Below are 20,603 nucleotides of genomic sequence, written 5' to 3'. Positions count from 1 at the left end.
TTCTAAACTGAAAAGAAAGAATATTTAGAGTTGTATTATTCTTATTCTTTTATAAATATCTCTCAAAATCATTATTACAAACGTAGTTAGATTTTCAAATGTTATCGTATCATACTAGGAAAAAAAAATAGATTAAAGAGCCTTATTATGGTTGTCGTAATATGGGATTGATATCCTTAGAAATTATGAAGTCACAGTCCTAGATATACAACTTTGAAGATTCAAGTAACTACGTAAATCAGCCTATTTCGTTCTGTTTGCATAAGAAAGAAGGTTTATGAAGAGACAAGGACTATTGTTCTATTGTAATTTCAGATTGTTCTAGAACATATCCTATACATTTTAGATTTTTTAGGTTATCCAGATACACAGTTAAGAAAACTTCAACAAAGCTCTGTACAGAATTGTTGCTGCTTTTGAGTCGAAGAATGACCTCTAATCTAATCTTTTTGACTACCCCTCCCCTCTCTAATAGTCTTCATTGGAATCACCTTCAAGGTGTTAAAGTTGATAGAAGAACAACATGGTTGGAGTAAGTAAGGATCTGGTTAGGCATATCAGGACTCAGATGGAAGTATTCCGGGTGCTCTGTGCATACCCTCTGTGGGAAACTCTTAGATGTATCTTGTGTATTGAAATCAGTCGTTTCTGCTGTCAACTTGACTCTGGTACATACACTCAATTACCGTCTGTTCCAAGCTTTTCTTGAAAAAAATTGATTCAGATTTCTGTGAGTGGCCTTATCGCATACCTGTGAGGGGCTCAGCTGAGGTATTGTTATATACTATATATGTAAATATTGTTGTTTTTTTTCACTGAAAAAGAATAGCTATCATATCCTACCTGGCTTTCGAAGTTGCCATTTTTGGTCGACATTATATACCACATGAATGAATTGAACTTACAACTTCAGAGAAAGGATAACCTCGTCTTTGATCTTTATCGAATCATGAGTGGATTTTGGAGAAACCTGTCATTGTTAGATGCACAATTGGAGAAAAAAAAACTTTTCACTATTCAATGAGCTTTGCGCTACAATTGTCGAAGATAATTTATAACTTGAAGGAACATTTTTTTGAATAGTTTTTCCGATCTTGCTAGAATTAAGAGTGACATCCTTATGTTCTGGAATCCTTTCGATTACAACCTTGATGATGTGTCAGTCGTACTAGAGTTGGCCATCATTAATTTGCAAAAAAAAGAAGAGTTTTTTAAAGAAAACTTGCTGTAGTGTACAGCTGCTTGCTTGATGACTATTCGAAACTGAAGAACTTTGCGGTTGGTATGGAATCATTGTTTCGAACAACTTATGTCTAAACAAACATTTTCAAAAATGTATTATGTGAAGTCAGCACATCAAACGTGATCAAACCGATGAACATATGAAAACAATTTTCTTGATTGGATGCAGCAATTCCAAATCAAAATTGACTATATCTTGAAAGCCAAATGTCAGTTTCACAAATCTCACTAACTCTTTTTGCTGCTTAGTTTGTGAGATTCAGGTCTGTTTGAAGTAACTATATTTTTCTAATTTCTCTTCCTTGGTAACTTTTTATTATATAAACATGTTGTTTTTTTTTGTTCATTACACACAACTCACCCATGATTACAACTGAATGCTAAACTAATTTTTTTTTTTTTTCCCCCAGAGCTTTCCGTTCTCCCTTAAAAGTATTGAACTGAACGATAATGCGGCCGCGCTCGTCATTCTTTCAGTTATCAGGCCCGCAGTAAAAATAACCTGATGACACGGTTTACCGAACGGATATTTCGCCGAAGGACTATTTGGGTCAATAGGCGAAAGATGATATTAATTTTTTTGATATATATATGATTGCATATTTTAATTCCATTTAAAATAATCGTATAATTAATAGGTATTGTTGAAATACTATAAATGTCAGATAGGTAAATTAATTAGTGCTCTTTTGCAGAAAAATATTTATATTTTGATTAATCATTTTATAAACACAATATAGTAGTATGTGGTTCGAATCTACCACCGAAGCGTTTTCAAGTATCAAGGATACTTTCTAATATGCAATAGTACATCTCGGACCACGGGCTGTATGCATGAGCTACTGTACCACGAGACAGTTTAAATCCTTCGGCTGCCGCTTTCTTAAGTATCAAGGAACCCTTCTTATATCCAAAATAAACCCCGGCCATCAGGTTTAGCAGGAAAGTGCTGGGCCAATGGGCCCTATAAACTCTATCAGAGCCACGTTTCTCATTACCAAGGATCTCTTCTAATATACTATGATAAACTCCGGCCCACGGGATGTACACAATCCATCCCTTAAAATCGGATATGTATAATACTTCATTAGTCCAATTAATGAAAACGAATACATGTATAATACAAACATAATAGATTTCTAAGTATATAAATTTCTATTTAACATCATAAATAACTAGGGATGGGCATCGAGCGAGTTCATGTAAAAAGCGGGAGCGAGACATGGTACTGTTGATTAAAGATACGGTTTTGGAGGATAGAATATCACGTGATTCTACTATAGAAATTAGAATCTCCTTTATTTCAAATTATACTAGAACAATTAATATAAAAAGTTGTCGAAATTTCTAAATTTCTTCCCTTAAAGTTGTTAATATGATATGTTATAAAATGAGTAATCAAAAAATATTGACTAACACGTAGAAATAAAATCCGTCTTCATCCTATAATACTTCAAATACACTAAACATACTTAAAATTATCTTCAATAAATTCCACATCTACAGGTTCGAATCCATGGAGCATACACGAAGAAACGGATGTTAGACGAACACCTTGCAAACTATTTGAATCTAAGAATCCCTTTGAGACAATTCAGGAAGTTGTTCTTCATTGTCCGTAAATCCAGACCCAACTGAACTTATAATTGCGAAACTGAGGGCTTATATTTTTGATGAGACGAAAATACGAAAACTCTTCAGATGTGACCAAAAGCCAGATAGAGTAAATCGAAGAAAAATACTTCTACCTTGATCATCCATCTCAAGAGGGCATATTCGACTTCTTCCTTACAAAGGAGATTAAAAGATTGCAACATTGAAGAGATCAATTTTTGATGAGTAGGGAATTTCAATATTTCAAATATAATTATTATTTACTTCATTTCAATTGGTACGAAACACGTATTATATTGTGATATTAATTATCACTAAGTATGACGTCTTTATCGTTACATTGAAATAGTGAGTATTATTAAGATAATTTATTTAATTATTATAATGTATGCCTATAATAGTAAGTGAAAAAAGTATGGTTAAATTTAAAAAAAAAAAAATACAACTTAAAAAAGAATTATATTAATTATAACATAAACAGAGAATCAGACAAATTTAAAATGACAAATGATACGACATAGAAGTTAATAATATAAAATAAAACAAGTAGAATCAACAAATTATTAGTGACACTATACATATACAAAATGAAATGAGACATTTTTATACAGAAATAAATATACTTATTAGCAGAATAGAATATGTATTGGCAATGTAGACAAAACTATCGAGAATAGAAAGGCACATTATCTTAAGGAGTCTAGATTTATCTTCTACTCGTTTTCCAATTACAAACGAGGGACACATGTAATAAAGAAATCAAGGGTCCAGGTTATATAAATAATTATCCATATAGATTATACATCACAAACTCCACTGTATAAATGGAATTGTGATTAAGATAAGTTATTTGTGTGTTAAATACATCAACAAAACCAAAGGACTCTTCTAAATGAAATATTTCTCTTAGAGTAAGAATCGAATCAGAGTTTACTTAAGAACTAAATAACTTCAGAATTTCAATGAAAGAGTATGAGTATGACGATGAGAACTTTTTCTGATTCTCACTTGGGCTCTCAATAGATTATTCTGTCTTTTTATGGAATTCGTTAATTCTTATAGCAGTATACGATTTTTCCGTAGAAGATTTGGGGGAATTTATGTATTTTTGAACATAGAGGCAATGATTCACTATGTCAAAAGTTATTATCACACACCTTGAAAGGGAAGGATCATCTGTACAATGCACGATCCTTCCTTTAAAGAAGATGAGATCTACCGAGTGAGGCACACAGAGGCGAGATCCCTTGAACAGAATATGAAGAGAGAATCAGAAGGAGTGTTGCTAGGATATCCAAATTGAAAAATATGCACTCGGAGGGGAAATAGATAGATGGAGATCCAATTAAATGTAATCCAGTAGGAGGGGGAACTTTTTTAGGGCATTTTACTAATAAAATTAATTATATTTAATATTACCAAGGTAAACGGAATTAGAGAGAGTTTGTACAAGAAGTATTTAAATAATGAAGGAAAAAAGAAGAAGAAAAAAGGAAAATCTACCAACTGTTTTCGTTTTCTAATCTCAAAACAGTTATTTATTTAACCATACAATCCATCTTTATACATCTCAAAATATTGCACAAAGGAGAACAAAGAACTTACGTAGAAGTAGATGGAGCACAAGCCGTAGGACGAGGATGTGTGAGCTAAAGTTGATAATTCTGTAGAGAAAAATTTGTGCAAGGAGAGGGGGGGGGAAAAAGACTTATGGTAACATTGTTTAAAATACTGATGTGATTATCAGCTGCCTGCTTTATTATGATTTTTCAGGGTATAACGAAAGTATTTATTAACAAAATGTTTAATGAAGATATACTACGCATACTTAGACGTTTATTATCCGTTACATTATTTTTGAAAACGTCACACTCCATGAAATTAATTATGAACCATATTCTCAGAATACTAACTAATGAAACGACAAAGTAGAGTATTTCGAAATATATTTGAAGTTCCCAGTTTAAAAAAGAAGGCTTAAATTAAACATAATCTACATGCTAAAAAATAAACCATCATACATTTATGTTAAATATACAAAATTAAACAATTGTAATCATATAACTAATAATAACAATAAATTATAAATACAGAATAATCCAATTAATATTTTCTTGTTCTGACATGAATTCAGTTAAATATGTCATAACTTTAAGTTGCTAAACACAAGCCAGACGTGGAGTTTAATCAAAAAGATTATCACTGTTTTTTCCTGATGTAGAAGTTGCTATATACAATTGTGCATATGATAGATATATCTAAACGGATGAGATTAAATAAATATTAATAATAAAGTAAATGTCAAAATTATACAATAAATATACTAATTAAAGAAATGTTAGAATTAAATCTATCTTAAAGATTTAGTACAAAAGCTAATTATTTAGTAATATCCGGGGATATTACTCCTAATTATGGCCATCAAAAAAGATCCCCCCCCCTCCATTATTTATGCATGTATAGCAGCATACTGTTATCCTGAAGATACGCACAATTGCTAATTATAATGATACACCCAATCTAACTACCCCCGTTGTTGTTACCATTTAAGCAGTTGTTTTTGCCTTGTTTTCTGAACACCTTTTCTTGGAGGTTATCAACCATAGCTAATCCTTAAGTGATAAAAAAGTAATATTTATTGACTATGTAATATTGGAAAACCTAATAATCATACCCAAGTCAAGTAAATAAACTAATATCAGACCAACTAGTTGCAAACTATCCAAAGCTACTAACCCCGTTGTTGTGACCATTTAAGCACTTGTTTTTGCTATTTAATGAGTTGTGTATCATAATTCTTGATAATTGTAGCTAAAATAGAATCATATTTTATGATTCGATTTTTAAAAAAATGAATACTTTAGTAATTTCGTGTGGATGACTCAAAACATGCTGAAAATTATCTCAACTTCACAATTTACAATGGGAGTATTTCTATAAATGACATCATTACCAACATCCTACATTTATTAATGATAGTTCCTCGGTAAGGGAAGAATGTACCCGTGTATTTCTCCATAAATTTTTTGAATGAAGGCTGATCAGTAATGGATTAAGGTATATTACATACAATAAGCATCTTTGTGAGATCAGAGTTAAAGTCTGACTTGATGTATTCATCATTAATTTGATTTTATAGATGAATATCCATACTCTTGTTATGAGATGAGGATAATGAGTGGCGTGTAATTCTAGACAGGGGACTACAGGCCCATTTATATCAATAAATCCGACAAGCCATGTTTCTCATCCAGTAAGTATTTTTCAAATTCCTGGGCCTCCATTTTCAGAAATCCAGACAGAAGGCGACGTCATTTTAGGCTTTTTATTCTGTTCTCTATAGACTATCAGCATTTAATATCATATTAATATTGAATAATAAAGGCGGGAATGATAACGTTCTTGATAGAAGAAGATGTATATTATTTAATCAATGATGTCATAAGTATTTCTTCTCCTGGCAAGCTTTTGTATTCTTACCAAAATTATCACCTTAGTTATAGCATATTAGTAGGGGTCCTTGTTTCTTAGAAACGTGACGCCAGTAGAGTTTAAACTACCTTTGGATCCTGCACAATCTGAGAGCGGGGTGCATTTTTGGATATTAGAAGGGCTTTTGGGAAGGTTAATAAAATTACAAGGTTAGACCATCATGTAATTGGGTTGCTAGAATTTTCAATTTGATGTATCGTACTAACTGACAGACCGATTTTGACAAAACACGCAATCAATCATATTTTATGACGTCACTATTAAAATACGTGTGGAAGTCAAACTTCATTTGCAGATGCACTATGGTTATAGTTGATAATATTGTAGAGAAAAACGCGTGCAAGGAGGAGGGGGGGAAAAGACATATGGTATCATTGTTTAAAATACTGATGTGATTATCAGCTGCCTGCTTTATTATGATTTTTGAGGGTATAACGAATGTATTTATTAGCAAAATGTTTAATGAAGATATACTACGTATAATTGACTTCGACGTTTTTTATCCGTTACAGTAGATTTGAAAACGTCACACTCCATGAAATTGTAATTCATTATGAACCTTATTCTCAGAATAATAGCTAATGAAACGACAAAGTAGAGTATTTGAAATATATTTGAAGCTCAAAGTTTAAAAAAGATGGCTTTAATTAAATATAATCTACATACTAAAAAATAAACCATTAAACATTTAAGTTAAATATACAAAATTAAACAATTAAAATCATATAACTATTAATAATAATAAATTATAAATACATAATATTGAAATAATAGATTGATCCAGATAATTTTTTCTTGTTTTAACATCGGAATACAGTTAAATATGTCATAACTTTAGGTTGCAATACACAAGCGAGACGTGGAGTTTAATCAAAAAGATAATCACCTCTCTTCTTCATGTGGAAGTTGCTATATACAATTGTGCACAGGATAGATATATCTCTACCGATGAGATCTAACTAATTATTAATAATAAAGTAAATGTCAAAATCATAAAATTAGACAATAAATATACTAATAAAAAAATGTTATAAATAAATTCATCGTAAAGATTTAGAGCAATAGCTAATTATGTAGTAATGTCCGGCGATATTACTCCTTATTAAGAGCATCAAAAAAGATTTTTTTATCCGCTATTTATGCTTATATAACAACATATATATACAATTGGTAATTATAATGCTACACCCAATGCAACTACCCCCGTTGTTGTGACCATTTAAGCAGTTGTTTTTGCCTTTTATAAGTTTTCTGAACACCATTTCTTGGAGCTTATCAACCATAGCTAATCCTTCAGTGATAAAAAAGTAATATTTATTGACTATGTAATATTGGAAAACCTAATGATCATACCCAAGTCTTTAACTGAAGAAACTAGTCTCAGACAAACTAGTTGCGAACCATCCAAAGCTACTACCCCCGTTGTTGTGACCATTTAAGCAGTTGTTTTTACTATTTAATGAGTTGTGTATCATAGTTCTTGATATGTTTAGCTAAAATAGAATCATATTTTATGGTTAGATTTAAAAAAAAATTGAATACTTACTGTGACATAGTACAAAATTCAGAGTTCCATCTCGATATTCGTAAATACTTTTTACTGATAACTTGATCATCATTTGGTGTGGATGACTCAAAACATTTTTATATGTATTTCAATCATGACATCAGTACCAACATCCTCCATTAATTTAATGATGGTTCCTCGGGAAGGGATATGTTTACCCTTATATTTCTCCATAAATTTTTTGAACGTAGATGATTAGCAATGGATAAGGTTATATTACATGCAATAAGCATCGTTGTGAGATCAAAGTTAAAGTCTGACTTGATGTATTCATCGTCAAATTGATTTTTAGATGAATATCCATACTCTTGTTATGAGATGAGGATAATGAGTGGCGTGTAATTCTAGACAGGGGACTAAAGGCACATTTATGTCGACAAATCTGACAAACCATCTGTTTCTCATCCAGTAAGTATTTTCCAAATTCCTGGGCCTCCATTTTCATAAATCCAGACAGAAGACGACGTCATTTTGGGGATTTTATTCAGTTCTCTATCGACTATCACCATCTCATATTATATTAATATTGAATAATAAAGGCGGGAATGATAACGTTCATGATTGATAGGAGAAGATGTATATTATTTAATCAATTATGCCATAAGTAATTCTTCTTTTCTCCTTGCACGCTTTTCTATTCTTACTAAAATGATCACCCTTAGCTATGGTTATAGTTGATAATATTGTAGAGAAAAACGCGTGCGAGGAGGAGGGGGGGAAAAAGACATACGGTATCATTGTTTAAAATACTGATGTGATTATCATCTGCCTGCTTTATTATGATTTTTGAGAGTATAACTAATGTATTTATTAGCAAAATGTTTAATGAAGATATACTACGTATAATTGACTTCGACGTTTTTTATCCGTTACAGTAGATTTTAAAACGTCACACTCCATGAAATTGTAATTCATTATGAACCTTATTCTCAGAATAATAGCTAATGAAACGACAAAGTAGAGTATTTGAAATATATTTGAAGCTCAAAGTTTAAAAAAGAAGGCTTAAATTAAATATAATCTACATACTAAAAAATAAACCATCATACATTTATGTTAAATATACAAAATTAAACAATTGGAATCATATAACTAATAATAACAATAAATTATAAATACAGAATATTGAAATAATAGATTGATCCAAATAATATTTTCTTGTTCTGACATCGGAATTCAGTTAAATATGTCATAACTTTAGGTTGCAATACACAAGCGAGACGTGGAGTTTAATCAAAAGATAATCACCCCTCTTCTTCATGTGGAAGTTGCTATATACAATTGTGCACAGGATAGATATATCTCTACCGATGAGATCTAACTAATTATTAATAATAAAGTAAATGTCAAAATCATAAAATTAGACAATAAATATACTAATAAAAATTTTTTATAAATAAATTCATCGTAAAGATTTAGAGCAAAAGCTAATTATGTAGTAATGTCCGGCGATATTACTCCCTATTAAGAGCATCAAAAAGATTTTCCCCGTTATTTAGGTATGCTTATATAACAACATACTATTATCATGATGGATATACACAATTGTTAATTATAATGCAACACCCAATGTAACTACCCTCGTTGTTGTGACCATTTAAACAGTTGTTTTTGCCTTTTATGAGTTTTCTGAACACCATTTCTTGGAGCCCATCAACCATAGCTAAGCCTTTAGTGATAAAAAAGTAATATTTATTGACTATGTAATATTGGAAAACCTAATTATCATACCCAAGTCTTAAAGCGAAGTAAGTAGTCTCAGACAAACTAGTTGCAAACCATCCAAAGCTACTACCCCCGTTGTTGTGACCATTTAAGCAGTTGTTTTTGCCCTTTACTGAGTTGTGTATCATAATTCTTGATATGTTTAGCTAAAATAGAATCATATTTTATGGTTAGATTTAAAAAAAATTGAATACTTACTGTGAGATAGTACAAAATTCAGAGTTCCATTTCGATATTCGTAAATACTTTTTACTGATAACTTAATCATCATTTGGTGTGGATGACTCAAAACATTTTTATATGTATTTCTATATATGACATCAGTACCAACATCCTCCATTAATTTAATGATGGTTCCTCGGGAAGGGATATGTTTACCCTTGTATTTCTCCATAAATTTTTTGAACGTAGATGATTAGCAATGGATAAGGTTATATTACATACAATAAGCATCCTTGTGAAATCAGAATTAAAGTCTGACTTGATGTATTCATCGTCAAATTGATTTTATAGATGAATATCCATACTCTTGTTATGAGATGAGGATAATGAGTGGCGTGTAATTCTAGGCAGGGGACTAAAGGGACATTTATATCGACAAATCCGACAAACGATCTGTTTCTCATCCGGTAAGTATTTTCCAAATTCCTGGGCCACCATTTTCATAAATCCAGACAGAAGGCGACGTCATTTTTGGGATTTTATTCAGTTCTCTATCGACTATCACCATCTCATATTATATTAATATTGAATAATAAAGGAGGGAATTATAACGTTCATGATTGATAGAAGAGGATGTATATTATTTAATCAATGATGCCATAAGTAATTCTTCTTTTCTCCTCGCACGCTTTTGTATTCTTACCAAAATTATCACCCTTAGCTATGGTATAACCTTGTATTTCTATTAACCTTGGGTTTCTGGATGCTCAGGGAAGCGGCGACTGAGTAATTTAACATATGTACCTCAGGCTCAAGAGTTCAACTACATAACCCATGGGCCAGTGTGCATTCTAAAAATCGAAGAGGTCCTTGATGCTTAGAAATACGTTGGCGGTAGAAAATGGAGAACTGGATAATACTTCAACTGTACAAGCAGAGCGCCGGGGTTGGTTTTGGATATTAAAAGAATTGTTTGATGCTTAGAGAATCCTCGACAATGGAATTTTACTGCGGGTCCCAACCATTCACCTGCATAACCTGTGGTTCGGAGTGTGTAATAGCATATTATAAAAGGGTTATAAATGTCTATAAACATAGCGGTGTTGGATTTCAAAATGCTTTGTGGCCCAGTGGTTCACCTGTGCGCTGGGGATATCAAATGGGTTATTTGAGGGCAAGTTTCTTCATCATTCAATAATTTTATTGCCCAAATATAATATAAATTGCAACGAAATTTGTTTTGATAATAATGTCATGCAATGAAATTACTCTCAATTTTATTGCTTACAATGATGTTGCGGCACGATGATATTAACCACATCATTTTGTCTCATAAGATCATGTACACGAAAATTTTACAAGGTAACGATTTTGTCTGCTATCTTTTCGCCCAATCCTTTTACAGTGAACCACTACTGTATTGTGCTTATATAATGTTATTTGATGAATATAAAATATTTTTCTTCAAAAGAAAACTCAATAATTGATATTTATGAACAATAACTATTAATCATACTATTTTTTTTTTAAATGAATTAAAATATGAAGTCGTATATATAATATAAGTTAATATAAGTTTTCGGTCAAATGGTCCTTCGCTGAAACACCCGTTAACACCAACTCTATAGAGAATATATAGTTACAAAGTTTTAGTTACGGAGGTTGTTAATATAAGGGGACGTCAGCGGACGTTGGGTATTTATGATATTAAAAAAATTTATAAGTATACCATAGAGTGGGGTAACACAGCAGTTCACGTGAACTTAAGCGCTCTTAAACAATCTTTACCGACTTTTAAATTTAAGTTGACCTTAAATGTATTGACGTCACACGTTCCTACTTTTCTATATTATAAAACGATTCAAATGCGTAAGGATCCGTTAGTTGTTTAAGTTTTTATGTATTTTACTTCATTGCTCCGCCTTCACAACTCCAAGACGATTTCTTTTACTCAAATCAAATAATAATAATTATTTTTTTCTTAAATTTCACAATGGAACGATTACAGAGCCAAAATTCGCAACATAAAATTGAGGCTAAAGATTTAATTCATCTTTGAGCGCATAATCAAAAAATTGATATCCGTATTTCTCTCAGTAAATTGCTTTTAGTTATATCTTGAGTTATAATAATTTTAGACTATAACTGTTCAGTCATTTTTCATTATTAAAAAAATCAACAAATTAAAAGTATGATTAATAAAACTTCTGTAAGTATTTTTGATAATTTCGATTCAAAAACTGTTTTTTAAATGAATTTATCATGTTTTCAATTTTAAACAAAGATTAATGAAGTTATACACATTTAGAAAAATTTTATTCCAATTATTTATCCATATCTTCAACACTACTCTTTTTGGGAACCTAACGTCTGATTGCAGACCTAAAGCAATTAAATCATGGCGGTACACTGAGCTCAATAATTGGTTCATTGAGTCTGAGGTGCACTGCATGTTAAAGATGGAATCATTGAAGAAAGCAAGCCATCTTGGAGAGCTCAAGTTCTAGTAACAACAAATAATAGTAATAAAAAACGTCTTGTGATCGATTTTTTGCGAACCGTTAATATATATACACTTGTGGATGCCTATCCACTCACATGTATAGACGATTTATTGAGCAGAATTGCGAAATACTCTGCATTTAGTACTATAGATCTGAAAAGTGCATACCATTAGATAGCCAATGAAGGAAAAGATAATAAATTCACAGCATTTGAAGGTGTGGTAAGCTTTATCAATTCAAGAGGATCCCATTTGGTGCTACTAATGGATTTACCGGTTTCCAACGAGTAATTGATTTTATATTTTCAAATAAAAAAATGAAAATTACTTATGTATACACAGTTGATTACTATTTGTGGAAAAAAATCAAAAAGTACATGATGTTAACTTAGTAAATTCAAAGAAGCTGTCTAGAAGTATCGAGTAGTGATTATCAAAAATAAAAGTAAATATTATCTACTGGGATGCCTAATTCAAAATTGGTTAATTCAGCAAAATCCAAATAAAATATGTCTACTTTTGAATACTCCATTTCTTAATTAATACTCCTACATTACAGCGAGTACTTGGAATGTTTGCTCATTACACAAAATGGGTATGAAATTTCTATGAAAAAGATAGACCTTTAATAAATGTTACGCGTTTTCCGATGGAAAAAGAAGCGAATGATGCCTTTGCTAAACTAAAATAAAGAATTGATAGCTCAGTTCTGGCTACCGTAGACCAGGAAAAATTTATGACTGTTGAAATGGATGCCTCTGAATATGCAATTGGAGCAGAACTTAACATAAAAGGAAGACTAGTGGCCTTTTTCTCAAGAACTTTAAATTAAAACAACATTCTATAAGATCCTTACTATATACCAGGACGAATTATACTCCTCAAGAGGGAATGTTCACATATCAGAGATACACAAGGAGATCATATATGCCCTCCTGGCAATTGTACCCCGGGAAAGTTTATCTGAGAAGACAATATATTTAGAAAGGGACTGTGAGTCACCACCTTGCCGATAATATAGTTTCTTTTTTGTTTGCTCGTGTCCTATTATGTTTTATTCATCTTTTTAACAATAAAAAAGTTGCGTCACTCACAATGCTATATCTCACGAACTAATTATCCGACAGCGGACAAACTTGTGAATGTAAGCTTGAAAATTAATGCTAACTAAAAATCAATTAATAAAAATCTAGTAGTACCACTAGCCTACCAAATTTTCTGTCAACCAAATATTCTTATTCTTAAAGGTTTTCAATGCCATGAAACTGGAAAATTTAACATCCACCAGTTGATGTTGATAAGGTGAACAACTTTGTAACAGGTTTAAAATATCCTAGATCTTTCAGGGTCTTGACGAATTAGAATTCCAAAATAGTTTTACCGATGTTACAGATGGTAGAAAGTTCACGGCACAATTTCAAATATCCTCGGATGTATCTATTTCAACTTTCCTTATAAAGAATGAGTCAAATTTTTCACAAAATCATCCATGGTTTTAGCAATTGCCATGTCTATAGAAGGATACTTAAATTTTATTTTAAATCAATATCTCTGGTTTGGTAGAAGGGAATGGTAAAACGCATTATTTCTTATATAACTTAATCCATATTTTTTAAGAGGAATATTTATCCCCCTTTAAAATATTAACCACCTATCCTATAGAATTTGGATGTAAACAATTCAATTTATTTCAGCAATTGCCTACTACACAGGACTAAGTAGCTACAGTCACTTCAAATGTGGTTTTTTTCTAGGACCGACTGTTGATCATCTAAGCTTTAAAAATGAGTCGTTAATTTATTTCTAAGATTGATAAAGCTATCCTAAAACAAGGGTGATATTGAGATTGCCATTTTGTTTAAAATTCACCGTCCATCAGTTGGAAAAGTCTTTAAAACATGGTTGAATTTTATGTATTATCAATTTAAGGAAATTTATGTATTCTTGCCCAATGACATCATAGACCTTTACATGCCAGAGGACTTAAATTCGAAATCTTCAAATACGAGAATGATCTAGGATGCTACTGAAATCAAAATCAACAAATCAAGTAATATTACAGATCAAAGAGCAACATGGAGTTCCTACAAGAACAGAAATACGGCTAAAATAATCATAGGAATTCGTCTGAGGGGGGTTGTCACCTAAATATCACCTCCTTATGGTGGTTCCTGTAGGAATCACCAAATAAATGAAATATCAGAAATATTAAAGAAAAAACCACTGAATTCGGGAGATTCAATTATGGCTGATACAGGAATTATGGTGTATGATTAATTTGCCAATCACAATGTTAAATTGAACAATCCAACTCCTATAAGTGGGATTAAACAACTTTCGGGGACAACAGTCATTAATGACAGAAGCATTGCTTCTAATATAATAAATGTTGAGAGGATCATTGGACTGGGCAAGACTTATAAAATCCTTGGAGAGGCACTCGACCGCCATAAAATTCTCATAAAAGAATGGATTATTTATTAAGTTACGAGTTTAAATGCAATTATTTATTCTAGAATCCATTGGTTGTGGCTAATATCAAATTAGTTTATTTAAGTTTACTTGATTTCTTCTTTGAATATTATAATATTATTGAAAATTATTAAAAATAGTGATTCCCGTACTGTTCATACAATTTCATAATTTAGGAAGATGAAATGTACCAGGAAAGTGATGAAGATTACAACTGTTCTTAAACTATTTCAATAGAAATAAATAAGATCATTTTTGAACATGAGATTGAGAATGAGATTATCATTTATCACATGGAAGGCGCTATGAAAATTATTCCCAGCAAGTCCCGTTTTTGAAACAGGTTAACGACTAGTTGATTTACTTTCATATTTATTAGATTTATTTCAGTTTTTTCCTTGAGCTTTCTAGATTCAAAAGAGGACAAAGATAAAATACTATGTTCTGGTATAATTCAAGGTTAATAGAAATACAAGGTTAGAACATCGTGTAATCGGCCTTGCTAGAATTTTCAATTTCATGTATTTTACCAACTGCTGGGGAAGAATATCAAAATATCCAACCAATCATTGTTTATGACGTAACTATAGCTAGAATTTTCAATTTCATAAATAGTAACGACTGTTGGACAGTTTTAGAAAAAAACACACAACCACTTATGCATCACTTATGACGTCAATATTAAAAAGTGTGGTGGAAGTCAAACATCAGTCGTAAACGCGTTATGGTATAACCTTGTATTTTAGTTAACCTAGGTATAGATGATGCTGAAATGAGAAAAAAAAAATGATAGTGTAAAGTTCGTCATTGCAAAATCAGGAGAGATTGTTTATAGACATTGTGAATGTGCTGCAGGAATTGGTCTACATGTGACCTGTAAACATGTAGTTACTGCTACTGATAATGGAAAATTTTGTTTCCAATGACAATTTTTATATTTTCAAAGTCTTGTACACAGATACTACAGACTTATAAACGTCTCAGAAAATTATATGGCGGAGAACCCTTAGTGGCTGAATAGCTGTGACGAGGTTTACCTGAAAATGAGCCATCCGGGGGAAAAAATTAATAGTTCATCAGTTTATAACTATCAATTAATCAATTATTTTGATTATGAAGCATCTATAAACTTGTTTTAGTTCCTTTACAACTAAATTATTTAGTATAAATTATAATAAAAATATTCTTTTTCTCCTATATATATATATTTCTTATTGTAATATATATTCACACAGCCTAACCATCTTATTATATTTACATTTTTTAATAAATATTAAAAACTATATTGACCAAAAATCAATCAAAATCGATTTTTTTTTAAATGCAGCTTTTAAAAAAATTGAAATATAAAGTTTACTCTATAACTTCAGCTCGAAATAAAAGATATGAAGAAAAACAAAAAGGATATTAGCTTCTAAGTAAGGTTATTAATTTTACCTGATTTTTTTGTGCTTATAGAATTTTTTTATTAATCTTAATCAAGATAAACTTTATTTGAATTTGTAGGAAGTGCATTATTATGATATTAGTAATTATTATTTACAACTGAGTATGACGTCATTATCATGATATTGTAATCGTAAACAATATTAAGATAATATTTTCTATTGGCTAGTACACTCCCTTAAAAATAGTATCACTCAAAAAACACGAAATTGAGCAAAAACCCTTGGATATGCATATTTTTTAAATTTAACATTGAATATTTTCTATAATATAATCTTTGATATTCCTAATCATTATGAATGATAGTAAGATATAAAGGTCTAAATAACAGTGTCGTTTTCATCATTTTTCAGCCTGAAAATGGAAATATGCCGAGTTCAGAAAAACTTACAGTATCAATAAAAACAATTTTGTAATCGTAAAAGACAACTTTATAATCATAAAAACACATTCATAGTACTTCATTTTGGTGATTGTCTTAATAGTGAAAAAGACTCTGAAAGATAATAGTCCAGAATTACTATATACTCCAATATTTCTGAAGCCCGATGATCAAGATAAAAACTCAAATCAGTTTTAGATTTTGCGCTCAAAGATTAATTTTATTCTTGGGTACTTTCATTGGAAGAAATTAGGCATTCCTTATTGTTATTAAAGAATACTGATATCAGCATTGCGAAATAAAAAAATAACTTTCAAACTATCAACTACATAAATATCATATGCAAGAAAATGATTAGCATTTACAACTCTTTTTGGAACCCCGTATATATCAAAAATCATGTCTGGGAACGCTTGCGAGCTTAATCCCAGATTTATAATTGTTATTTAAGACGTAAAACATCAAAATTACCATTAAAATTTTCAACAAGCATTGGTTTGGGCTTTAATGTGACTTTCAATATTTATCATGCATATAAACGTAAGCAGAACCACTATATTTTGGAAGGGAGAATTGTTTAGGTTTAAACATTGTAATATGTTATATTTTGTATACTCGTATGATACCACTTTTACATGAAAGCCAGAGGAATAATTCCTTTCTTAACAAAATTATTAAAATAAGTTATTTTTTTAAGCTTTAAATTGTATATTTTCGTGATTGAATGATCCACATATTTGAAATCAAAATAAAATATTGCAAATAATATACTAACTTGCGGATTATTGACTTTTTTTTTTCTTACCCAAATAGTTTTGAATGGTAATTTCACTCTAAAAACTGGATTTTTAAAGAAGGCTCATAAGGTAAGTTTCCAAATCTATCATGTATGTACACAAAATTTATTTTTAAGAACTTTACATATTATATACTTCAAACTTCAACAATTCTCCTTTTTAAAATGAAGATATTTTTTAATTTAAATTTTTCTGTTTTTGGGGAAATTAAAATATTTTTAAGTCATTTGATTTCTTCCAAAATTTTATTTATTATGATATTTTCCCTCCTACAAACAAAACACATTTTAAATCACAAGAAATCTCCTGATTTAAAAAAAAAATGGTTATTGACGTTTAAAGGTAATAATGAGCAAAGTTTTAAGAAAGAAATTGCGTTTACATAATTGGTACAATTCTGAGAATATCCATTCTGGATGATTTTATAAATAGAAAATTTAAAATTTTAAAACATATTTAGCAATAGATACTATTTATTCTTTGTATAACGTGTTAAGTGTTCTTGAGCCCAGTTTATTCTCTCTCCGTTTTACTTTTGTATCTTTTTCTTTTTTGTTAAAGTTAAATATTTCGTCATTGTGACTGTGCCTTCTATTTAAACTAAAGGACTCTTGGCAAAGAGTGGACACTCAAGGCAAGGGAGATAGGGTTTACTGTGAATATCTTCCTATCGGAGATCGACTTGTGCACGGAAGACATCGCACACCTTCGGTCGTTTGGGTTGTTGCTCGGACATTTTTGATAGTAGAATAACAAAACTAACATCAAATTGTAGCTTTTTGTCAGTTCTTTCGAATAAGACCAAGCAAAAAATTGTCAAACTTTTGAAACTGAGAATATACAGCCTAGAAGAGGATTTTAATAATTTTTTTATGTCCTTACCGTGTACATGATGATATTCAGATAGCCCTTTATGTATATCCAAGGGGTTTTGTTCAATTTCGTGTTTTTTGAGTGATCCTATTTTTTAAGGGGGGTGTACTAGCCAATAGAAAATATTATCTTAATATTGTTTACGATTTCAATATCATGATAATGACGTCATACTTAGTTGTAATTAATAATTATTAATATCATAATAATGCACTTCCTACAAATTCAAATAAAGTATTTAATGATTATATTTGAATTCGCCATTTATCGTGAATGCTTCATTGTTTCGATCCTCCTATCTTCTTTTTAAGGAATGAGTCGACTCTACTCTCTTATAAAGCTTTGTAGTTTTTTTTTAGATCTCTTGAGATGTTAGCAGTATTTTCTTTCGATTCCGTATATCTTCCCTTGATTTTGTCTCTCAAAGAACAAATCTAAGGAGTTTTCGTATTTTTGTCTCAACAAAAACTCTTATTTTCGCAGTCGTAGGTGAAGTTGTGTCTGGATTTACGAATAAACATAAAAGTCATATTGTGTATCTAAATATGTGTACAGTAACAAAACTTACCCCTCATTCTGATGAAATTCTTGTACCAACATATAAACCTCCTCTAGAAAAACCAAAGTAACGTTGAAGAAAGAAATGATCTAGACTTTAAAAATTTAGAAGATACTCTGCTTAAAGAATTTGATTAGCAATAATTAAATAATTTCAATTGTGATTTGGGATTTGGGATTAGGAAAGAAGTATCTGATATCCAGTTGAATGAAGAGAAAAATATGAAGTTAATGTCTTAATACATTCGAAAAAACAAAGTAATTTCCTGGAATCCTGTGTTTTTGATTGGCTGAAAACACGAAAACTCCTCAGAGATGAAGAGTTGGTCAATAAAATGACAAATTTGAACAATAAGGGTTCTGTTTTTTTCTTCAAATAAGTGGATAACTTCCTAGGGAGCCTCAAAGCAACTAACTACATATAGTTAGTGAATATACTGATGGAGGACTACAGAGGAATGGAATGTAAAATGAGTATCAAAATTCATTTTCTTCATAGCCATCTTGAAAGCTTTCCTGATAATCTGGGTGGTGTGAGGGATAAACAGGAACAAAGATCTAATGTTAATGGAGAAGTGTTGTGGATGAATATGGGATGTGTAAATGAGGACCGACTATTTCTGTACATAAAAAGAGATTATATTGAAGTTTAACATTAAAAAAAAAAAGTAGTAAAAGAAATTTTTTACCGTAAACTATTGAAACAATAAGATGACATGTTCGGAGATTTGACCCCGTTTTCACTCTTAAAAGCATGAAAAAAATATTTAAGGTTGAAAATGAGCATTGCAAATTGTTAAATAAGACGTATTTACGGTAAAAATGTCTTTAGATTATGATTTTTACAGTTTCTTTCCTTTAGTCAAGAAATTTGAATTTGTGACAAATTTTTGTTTAAATTTCTCTTACCAGCTATAATATTTTCAATTTTTTTTTTCGATTTACGCAAAATTTTGCATTACGAGAGTCTGCGACAAAAATACGAAATGAGCGATATATATATGAAAAGTTAATCAATTATGCCCCGGATATACTTCTTTATCAAAATGATACCCAATTTGATTAGAACTACTTAATATTTCTGATATTTTTATACGAAGAAACATAAATTCAATTTTTGAGCAAAAATAACATGTTTCAAACATATATTTCCACTTTTATAAAATCTACAATTTAACTAAAGTATATTATTCTTAACTATATATACTCGTATATAGAGTGAATAATTATATAACTTTAACTGGAGCATTACAGGTTATTTGATTGAGAATAAATCCTGAAGGGAGTTGTGTTCCGTTTTAAAAGAGACTCCATATGGAGGCTTTGTTCACCTAATTATACATTTTATTATTAGTAAGTACATTTATTATTTAGTCAATAGCAAGTAATTTTTAAATGCAAATCTTTTTTAGCATGTAATCATCTTGAAATATATTTGTTGTTCAAGAGGATTTTTATTAATAATTGCATTAAATTAATCAAGTTTATGATCTCGTGTAACTCAACAGATTCAAAATAATGCCTAAAGCACCAACAGTTATCAATTGGTCGTTCCCAGATTATGGTAAAGTTATCGAAAGCGACTCAGAGGCGGTGGCGATTGCTCTATCCAATACTTATAGTATCATAAAATGGACTGCGAAAGTATATCCTAAAATGGGTCCAATGATGATCCATGCAATAGTTGATATGGGGGCTCAACTTTGAGTTTTGGGACAGGAAAGTTTTTTCAAAGCCAGCTTATGGCTGCAAGACATTATAAATGTTTAA

The 20,603-nt window shown here is 30.5% G+C and overlaps 1 protein-coding gene and 1 long non-coding RNA gene across 2 annotated transcripts in view; one reads left to right on the top strand and one right to left on the bottom strand.

Moving 5' to 3' along the window:
• Positions 1-2,443: 2,443 nt before the first annotated feature.
• LOC121126603 (uncharacterized) overlaps positions 2,444-20,603 on the top strand; it is a 50,352-nt gene continuing 32,192 nt past the window's right edge. Inside the window, exons 1-2 of the mRNA XM_071892019.1 lie at positions 2,444-3,081; positions 17,419-17,471. Coding sequence (XP_071748120.1) covers positions 3,078-3,081; positions 17,419-17,471 — 57 coding nt within the window. The 5' untranslated portion in view covers positions 2,444-3,077. The remainder of the gene's footprint in view (positions 3,082-17,418; positions 17,472-20,603) is intronic.
• On the bottom strand, positions 9,406-10,526 carry LOC139906726 (uncharacterized). Its single transcript, XR_011782535.1, has 3 exons — positions 9,839-10,526; positions 9,647-9,786; positions 9,406-9,584 (listed from the first exon to the last, which is right to left on the bottom strand). It is a non-coding gene; the product is annotated as an uncharacterized lncRNA (long non-coding RNA).

Source organism: Lepeophtheirus salmonis, chromosome 12 (assembly GCF_016086655.4).
Source record: "Lepeophtheirus salmonis chromosome 12, UVic_Lsal_1.4, whole genome shotgun sequence".
Classification (NCBI taxonomy): Eukaryota; Metazoa; Arthropoda; class Copepoda; order Siphonostomatoida; family Caligidae; genus Lepeophtheirus; species Lepeophtheirus salmonis.
Note: the sequence above shows the minus strand (reverse complement) of the source record. Positions and strands in the feature narration are given on the sequence as shown.